Raw genomic sequence first — 8,503 nt, forward strand, 5'->3', positions numbered from 1 at the left:
GTATCCAGATTTTCTTGCTCCTGTCTGAAATATGCCTTATAACTTTACAAGTTTTCAGAAGACCACTGTGTTTCACTGGGATAGGAATATTGCATCTGCTTCATAGCAGGAGGATGTTATATGTATTACAGCTTAATTCTGTTCTACTTTAAACCTAGATAAAGAGTGAAGACTGTCTGTACCATTTTGATTACCTCTTCTAGGGTTCAAAGAGAGAACCATTTCCCCTGACCTTCATTTGCTAATGGCTCAGCTTGATCTAACTGGTATACAGATAAACTTGCTGTTAAACAAAAATTCCAGTAGGAAGAACCACCTCAATGGCCAAAATTCCTTTGCCCCTGCTGGTATCGGTGGCTCTCTGTAACCATCTAAAAGCCGAACTACGCAAAGTCACGAGAGCTGTTCACGAGAAGCTTGTATATGAATGGACAATGCTGCCATCCTCTTGAGAGATGAGACGAAGGACCCTTCACAATGACAGCTCTGCAAGTTCCAAATATGAGAGTCATGCATACGGAGTTTCATGGTTTGCCTCCAGAGTGATCTTCGTTCTTGTTAAGCAAATTTCACATCTTGTCACAAGTTTTGCTTTTCGGATTTAGACCATCATTAGCCACGGAACTCCTGTGTAAACCACTGTTTTCTTTTTCTTTTTTTCCCCCTATTTTACACAAAGACTGTTAATAGGACTGTTAGTGGAATAAGCAAAGCCAATATTCACAGGGTTTAGCTTTGTACCGATAGCACCTTTTGCCCCAGAATGCCTTACAAATGCCATATAGCACGCATGTCCCAGTGTACAACTTGTCATGAATTTTCTGTTCACTTAGGCACCACCTTAGTTTCCCAAGCTGACTTTTAGGGACATTTCAGCACATAGTATCTCATACAATAAGTCAGACGTCACCCAGAGGTGCCTTTCAGGTCTGAGCTTTCTCTGTGAATGTGTTCAGAGCTAAAGAGACCATGTGTGCATCCTGCGGGTTGATGCCGTCCACCTAACGGGAGCATCCTGAAGTGACAGAGGGAATGGCAGAAGGAGGGCATGCTGGCGCTCCTCCTGTCCGACTGTGGGTGCGACGCATAGGTGTTTACTGCGATGAGCACCGCAAAACGTGGCTTGTGGCTGCGGAAGAGGCAAGTGTCCTTTGAGCTTCCCAGTGATTGTAGCTTTGCTATTGCAGGTGCCTCTACTGCATTGCCAGTAACTGCCTGCTCTTTTTGTTACTTTCCCCCAGGAGGAAGGTATGCTGAGGGCTCGGATCCAAAGAGTTCAGGTTCCCCTGGGTGAGGCGCTGCGACCCAGCCAGCTCCCCCCATCCCGGCTGCCTCATATGTGGCAGCTGTCCCAGGGTGAGCAGTACAGGGATAGTAACTCTCGCGTTTGGGAGATAGAGCACCATCTCATGGTAAGGATGGTGGCAACAATAGACCATAGTCATGCCTGTTTGTGAAGTCATTTGAGATCCTTGAGGGACGGCAAAGGACTGTTATTTTGTTAAAGTCCATTAGCTCAGCCACAGTAACTGTAGACGTATTGAACTTTTCCTTGTCGCTTACAGCTTGGTGGTGTTGAAGAACTGCTGCTTAAACTCGTGCCTGGTGATTAATCTGGTATGTGTAGACATTACCCCTGCTTTATACTGTGCTCTGTTTATTCCCAGTCATTCTTTAATATGAATTTTTGTCTTTCAGGAGCAGTGGCTCTAGGAAGATGTCGTTGTATATTTTGTACAATAAATGATTCTCTCTCCACTGAAATGCAGCCACCTCTAAGGTGGAAGCAGTTAAACAACACACAGCAGCATCACACGAGTTTAGGACAGGCAGTGAAGAGGAGTGTTGTGTCCAAGTGAAACATCAGAGGGAGTTCTAGGTAGGCAGAATGTAATTGCCCCAAGCGGACTTTGGCCAGGATGCTGGAAATAATGCCCTAGTGATATTGAAAAGTGCTGTGGGCTGGTGAATTATCAGAAGTTTGAAAGACAGCACCTCCCTAGCTCTGAGCAGGGGCAGGAGCTGAACTGTGGCTCAGAAGGAGCTGAAGTCCCACCACTGCTTTCGGTAATGGTGGTGCTTTCCTGTAGAGGTCTCCCATCCAACTACTAGTAACACCAGTTTTTGCTCATCTTTTGATCTCTCGTGGAAGATCACAGTTACAGGTGTGACAGCTGCAGAAAGTCAAATTGAGTGTATGAAATCCTGCTTTGTAGGGATTTGAACAAGATGGAGCTGTGCTCCAGTCTGGTTTTGGGGGAGAGGATTTCCAAGAGACTTTCTCCTGGAGCAAAAAAAAAGAGTCCTTCGTGTTGTCTTCATGGGACACACACAACTAAGTTGTTTTGTTTGGTTGTTTTTTTAAATGCCTCCTCCAGCTGCAGTTACATAAGTAACACCAAATCTTTGGCTATGTAGAGCTCACAGAGAGGGCTTTTACACAAATACCTGTTTTAGTGTAAGGTCTAGAGGCACAGAACTGTTAAAAATTAGTCAGCCATGTTAATTTGAATCTTTGCTGGAATCTTTGTGCATCCAAGTGGAAAAGGACACATTTTGGCCAGAGGAAAGACAAAGGCCTTCAGGCCTAGCAACATAAAACTTCCCGTATTCATTGTCCACATTATCATCCTTTAGCCAGACACCGAGAATTCTTGTGTATGTTGGCAGGCATCTGCAAGCAGCAATAGATGTTTTCTGAACTGTCTGTGACAGAGAGGGAGATTGGGAGCTCTTGAAAGCCTTGGCTTTAAGACAGTGTCTTGCCCCCCTGCCCCCTGAAAAGCATGTTGTTTCTACAGTAACATTTTCCTATCATTTTAGTTCCCTGAACATGTCCCAGAAGGATCCCTGCCAGAAACAAGCCTGTGAAATACAGAAATGCTTGCAAGGTACCAAGTGTCATTTTGTCTTTTTGGTGTCTTGATTTTGGTGGAACTTAATTCTTTTAACTTAACTCTATTCTCCTTTCACCTTGAGAAGGAAGAAAGTAAGCATGTTAGCATCACCTGGTTGCAAAGCAAACAAAATTATAATGCCTGGTTTCAATAGAATTCCCTTGTGCTTGATTGTAAATAACAAGACACCATTAGTACAAAACGGAGCATTTGTAACAGTAATGTTCATTTGTAACAGTAATGTTGTGCTTATTTCAGCGTGTTCTCCATGCTGGTGGTGAGATCCCAAGTGTAGTCTTGGGACTCGGCTGTAGGCGGGGAGAGCTAGACATTATAACAAGCTCTCTTACAGAGTGGGTAGTGGGTGGATTGTATGAGAAGACTGCAGAGATTCTAGCTCCAGGGGTATTTTAAGAGCCGGTCAGACAGATGTCTGTCAGAAGTGGGTTAGGTATATGTGATCTGGCCTCAAGGTATGAGATGGTCTCCCTCTGGAGACCTTTAACAGCTGGTTTTTATTAGCTTAGCTAAATATTTGTAGAGATGAAGGGGATTATGTGATAATGTATTTTGGGAGCCTGAGTTGGGGAGAGCAGGCTTGTAACTTGCAGAGGACAATATTTTTAAAAAACATTGGTTGCTTCTTAGAAAAGGATTTATCTTACGGAATGAATAAGAGAAAACATTCCTCTGTGCCAAGGCAGCTCAGCCATATGGGAAAGAGCTCTTCCTAACTCACCTGGTGGAGCCCTTAGCCAGCATGCTTTGAGCTTCAAGGGAGAATAACTCATAGTGTTAGCCCACGGACAACGAGGCGAGAGAACAGCAACAACATAAGCTAAGGTTAGCGAGGCCAGTTCCACAGCAACTCATTTCTGCCTTCAGTTTATTTGCAGCCTACAAGCAGGTTAGCTAAAATATAGCAGGGAGGGAGTAGGGGGTCCTGCTGAGGAAGTAGAGGGATGGCTTTGCAGGCTGCAGCAAGCATAGTGGTTGCAATCTGTGCAGATAACACAAAAATCCTGGTGGCTGCGGAGGAGCATAGGAGGAAAAGCATCTGGAAAAAGTAGGGAAAAGCAATAGTCAGTTATTGGTAGATGTCTGTGTTTCCCAGGATTGTTTTTTGGAAGCTGTGTTCAGCTCAAAGCAAGGACTTAAACAACCCCCTCTACATGTCCCCGACATTTGTCTAGATACTACCTTTTCCTGTCTTCATGGTTTGGCGCATTCTCCCATGATGGGCTGCCTTCTCTCCCCATGGTAACTGCACTTAAAAGCTGTTTGACCCTGTTTTGGTCCCATCTGTGACAATGTTCTTTTTGTAACATTCATGGAGGTTATTCCAAGTGTTTTACCTGTGTAGGTTTGTGTACAGATTTGATCTGAATGGTTAAGTGTTAGCAAAGAAGCTCTTTGACTGTGCTACATGCATACTCCACTGTCCACCACTTCTCTAGCTATCATTTCGGAGTGCTGTTGTTGTTCATGTAGTACAGTGCTGTGGAGCTGTCTGAGTTGCACAGATGAAGCAGCTGAGTTGACAGGCAGCAAAGCAATTTTTCCCTGTAAGAATTAATGCGATAAAAGATGTATACAGAGCCTTAATTAATATGCAGAGACAGTGTACACAGTGCAGAGGATGGAGGGCAGAAACAGGACCTTTGGGAGACGCTGGCTTTTCAAAAGCTAGTTTTGGAGTGGGTCATTGTTCCAGAAGATCTTGCCTGCTTCCTCTGTGAGACTGAATGCCCACTGTAAATCTCTTTTGTGTTTTGCTATCCATTGTATGACTAACCGTTGTGCTTTTCAGCAATGCATCCCTGACAGATAGCAGGGTGTGCCTGTGTGTAGCTGTAGTTTTAGAAACAAACCTGCACAGGCAGAGGTACAGTCAGGAGAGCCTTGGAGCACTCATCATCCGCAGGTTATGGCAGAGAGGGATTAGCTCTCCTCCCCAGGGCCTGCCATGCCTCCTAGGCTGCCAGCTTGCACAAAGCGGTAACATCACCATAACCTTTTTCTCAGGGATGATCTCTGTGCTTGTGTTACAGGTCAATCACCAACCCATTTAGGGAATTCATAGCCCAGTGATCAGAGCGGGCTGGCTTGCTCTTTAACTGGAAGGCCTTCACTGATGCCTTCTGGGCTCTCCAGTGGGTGCTGCGTTTGTCTCCCATTGGGTTGCTGTTTCTTCCTTTAGTCTTATAAAAATCAGTGCCGGGGGGGCGGTGGTGAGTGCAGCTGCGTAGTGGTTGCATAGTTCATCCAAGGCAGAGCAGGTAGCTCTGCACGCCCTGCGCTTCTATGCAGACAGGCACATAGTTATTAATTCAAGCCACAAACTCAGTCTGCTCACATACCTGCAGGGCTTCTCTCCGAGAGCCTGGTGGCCAGCCCTGCAAAGCACTGTGGGCTTTGCCACCTCAGCTGACAGCGGCAGCTAGCAAAGCACTTGGGCAGAAATGATGCTGAACAAATCACTTGTGTTCTGCAGTGCCTGAACCTGCAGTGAAATCTCTTCAAGCCTGAAACAAAGGCAATATGGGGAATGTACAGAGGTGGGCATAGCTGTGCCATGCACAAAGATGTGAGCCCAGTTATCCCAGGTCAGACTAGGAGGTCTTTTAGCCTGTGTCACACCTCTGGCAGTATCCAAGAGGAGACGCCTAGGAAGGAAATTGAGAGGAGGTCAAGTAACAGTTGTGTGCCTAGGGACCTCCTGAGCTAGAGCTGGGACTTTTGCGTGGAAGATGGTCGTGTCACTGGCTCTGTGCAGTTGGATTCAGCTGCTGGTGTCTGGCTAAGCATTCTTGCTAGTGTGCTGCCTGCTTCAGTTACGCTGCAAAGCTACAGCCTGCTCACAACAGGCCGCTGGTAGGAGGTTGGCAGTCATGCTCCCCACTCCTTCCTTTTACAAATGCTGAAAGGTGCACACATCCCTGCTTAGACCAAGTCCTATTTAGGTGCTCTTGTATTTACACTGAGCTGTAAACCTTATAGTGACATGGCGGCTGGGTTGAAGACCATGGATGACAGGATCCAGCTTAAAAGCACACAGGCTAAAAAAAAAGTAAGAATTGAAGGGCAGCAATAACAGAAACCTCATTCTTACTGTCGTGAGATGCGATAGCTACTAAACTGGGGGACTGAAGCTCCTCCCAACCACAAGAGCAAGGCTGCTTTTGCATGGCTTTAGATAGCTGAAACTAAAGAGGGATTTTTGTACAGCCGAGAAAGTGATGAAATGCTTGTAAGCAGCTCTTGCTTTTCAGAGAAGCACGCTGCCCAGCAGCTGAAGGGCTGGGCTAGACGTCCCCTTCGGGGACAAAACCTGTTCCACTCTGCAGACTTAGTGTCTCCTTCTTATTTTCCAGTGAACAACTACATGGAGTCTAAGTGTGAAACTGTGCTTCACGAAATGCGGAAGTGCTGTGCCCGGTACCCCAAGGGCAGATCCGTCTGTTGTTCAGGGTTTGAGAAAGAAGAAAGGGAGAGAGAAAAGTTTAAGGCGACTTCAGAAGGAATTCCTCCACCACCTCAGTAACACAATGCAGCTCCAGCAGGTGCCGGAGCACGGACTCACCTGCAGAGCTTGTGTGTGTTTTTTCAAGCCTTCTTTAGACTTTCAGGAAAGCCAGATCGCTCCTAGAACACACCATCCGGCACACCAAAAAGTATAACACAGTACCAACAGATGGCCTGGTTAACAGACTTTATTTTCTGTACCAAAACATCATCAACTTTGTCTTTGCATTGCACCTGTGTCTGTGAAAAGTCAACTTGATGTTTTTAGAATGCTTACCTTACTCTAATCCATCCTTGCTCTCAAAATGGAGAACTGGAACCAAGTTACTCTGGCTTCTGGAGCAAGAGGTACAGGAAACGAGCTCTGAAGAGTGAGTGAGTTAAAGCATGACACATGAAACAAGCCCATCTTGACACAGCAAAGGTATTGCTGCCATCATGCAGTAGTTCCAGACAACATTTGCCTGTCCAGTGGTTCAAGCTCAAGAATGGGAATTAGGTCTGGGGATTGTTCCTAGGTCTTGCATAGATCACGAGTGACTACCAGTCACTTTGCCTAAGTGCCTCACTTTCCCACTGGACAGACTTTTGGTTACTTTATATTTGAATTGCCTACACGCTGCTATTTGCATGACAAAGACATTACAGGAACATTATTTCAGGGATTGCTACAGGAATAGGATTTTTTTTAAAAAAAGCAATATTAATTTGAAAGATCTGACTGTTGATATAAAATTTATGTATAATTGAACACCTTTAAGCAATATGTTACGAACCCAGCATAGTTCAACCCGCTGGTACCCAGGGGCCTGTCACAAAGCCCTGGGCTAGATCCAAGAACTGATTTAGGAGCTGCTTATTGAACAAGCAGTTGTAAGCACTTGCTTTCAACACAGCATTCCAGACTCACTCACAAGCCGGCTGTGTCTGGACCCCAGGGAGAGATGGCTTTTCAGAAGCTCTCACCCGTGCAGCAGAATTTCCTGTGACCTGTAGGAAGAGCTCGGTAGACAGGTTCCTGCATCACCCTTCAGAGCTGCGCAAGTCTCTCTGTCCCCTGTAGCAGGAGTCCAGGCACCTCAGTGGGTGCCAAGTCCATTACAGGGCCTAGGCACCGAAACATCAGACTTTGAACCCACCAGGCCCCTATCTCTGTCATTAGATCTAGCCGTAAAGGACTTTTGTGCTGTGATCAAGTACAACTTACTTATGAAATACAGCTTCTATAAACAGACCACTGTAGTCTAGGCACAATAGTCGAGTGTATTGAAGCCTAGAAAAGCAAACCATCTGTATTCACTGCTCTGAAATACCATGATACAAAATAAATGACTGGAACAAACTGTAGTCTCCGTTTGGTTGTTTACTGAGAATACAACATAGCTGCAAGCTGAGCAGCTTGGCTGCCATTCACAAGTCCAGAGCTGCATGTGATACCATCATGTTTAAATAGAAGCTGCTTGATATTTTTGTAACTGGGGCTCAAGATCAGAATAATTCAGGGCTAGCTTCCCCTCCCAGCCCCCTCACCCCCAAAAAAACCCTTGAAACAAAACAGGGGATTTAGTATTGAAAAGTAGGGAAAAGCAATGACAATGTTGTGAAGCAGCTCAAACGCTTGACAAGTAACTCATTTTTCCCTTTTGCCCTATCTGAGGGGGAGCAGTGGAAAGAAAGTCACTAACAGATGATAGAAAATAAATATTTAAGATTCTGTTGTGCCTATTAAAAAGAAAAGCCTCATCGCCATGCCCATTTCTACTCAGGTGGAGTAAACTTGCTCAGCAGGGAGGCTCTGAAGCCAGGCTGGCAGCAGAATCACCTCCTGCCCCAGAAGCATCCCACCTATTGGGAACATGGGTGATTGGTGCCAGGATCATCAAGGAGAGGGATTTATCAAGGCAGCCCATGATTTCCTGCAGAGAAGAGGGAAGGCTGGTGGCCTCATGCTACCAGACTGGCTGTAACTGCTCCGTGAGTCAAACGCAACACACAGGGTAAGACAAAACCATGCCGGTTCCCAAGAAGTCAACAGACCTCAGAGACAGAAGCTATTAGAGCAAAACTGTTTAATAAAATAT

At 45.7% G+C, this 8,503-nt stretch overlaps 2 protein-coding genes across 2 annotated transcripts; both read left to right on the forward strand.

The window, feature by feature from the left end:
• The first annotated feature begins 1,032 nt into the window (after positions 1 to 1,032).
• MTCP1 (mature T-cell proliferation 1) lies at positions 1,033 to 1,613 on the forward strand. The gene is made up of 3 exons (XM_009706494.1): positions 1,033 to 1,140; positions 1,242 to 1,412; positions 1,566 to 1,613. The coding sequence occupies exons 1-3, from the start codon at positions 1,033 to 1,035 to the stop codon at positions 1,611 to 1,613; spliced, it is 327 nt and encodes a 108-aa protein (XP_009704796.1).
• On the forward strand, positions 1,108 to 7,230 carry CMC4 (C-x(9)-C motif containing 4). Its single transcript, XM_009706493.1, has 6 exons — positions 1,108 to 1,140; positions 1,242 to 1,356; positions 1,566 to 1,617; positions 1,699 to 1,879; positions 2,824 to 2,891; positions 6,272 to 7,230. Exons 5-6 carry the CDS (start codon positions 2,834 to 2,836, stop codon positions 6,439 to 6,441), a joined length of 228 nt encoding a protein of 75 aa, XP_009704795.1. The 5' UTR covers positions 1,108 to 1,140; positions 1,242 to 1,356; positions 1,566 to 1,617; positions 1,699 to 1,879; positions 2,824 to 2,833; the 3' UTR covers positions 6,442 to 7,230.
• Positions 7,231 to 8,503: the final 1,273 nt, after the last annotated feature.

This window comes from Cariama cristata, unplaced genomic scaffold (assembly GCF_000690535.1).
Source record: "Cariama cristata isolate BGI_N322 unplaced genomic scaffold, ASM69053v1 scaffold7858, whole genome shotgun sequence".
NCBI lineage: Eukaryota > Metazoa > Chordata > Aves > Cariamiformes > Cariamidae > Cariama > Cariama cristata.

Coding starts and splice junctions, on each gene's coding strand:
- MTCP1 (XM_009706494.1), top strand. CDS start 1,033: ATGGCAGAAGGAGGGCATGCTGGCGCTCCTCCTGTCCGACTGTGGGTG. Junction 1,141..1,241: donor GGCTTGTGGCTGCGGAAGAG/GCAAGTGTCCTT, acceptor ACTTTCCCCCAG/GAGGAAGGTATGCTGAGGGC. Junction 1,413..1,565: donor AGATAGAGCACCATCTCATG/GTAAGGATGGTG, acceptor TGTCGCTTACAG/CTTGGTGGTGTTGAAGAACT.
- CMC4 (XM_009706493.1), top strand. CDS start 2,834: ATGTCCCAGAAGGATCCCTGCCAGAAACAAGCCTGTGAAATACAGAAA. Junction 2,892..6,271: donor AATACAGAAATGCTTGCAAG/GTACCAAGTGTC, acceptor CTTATTTTCCAG/TGAACAACTACATGGAGTCT.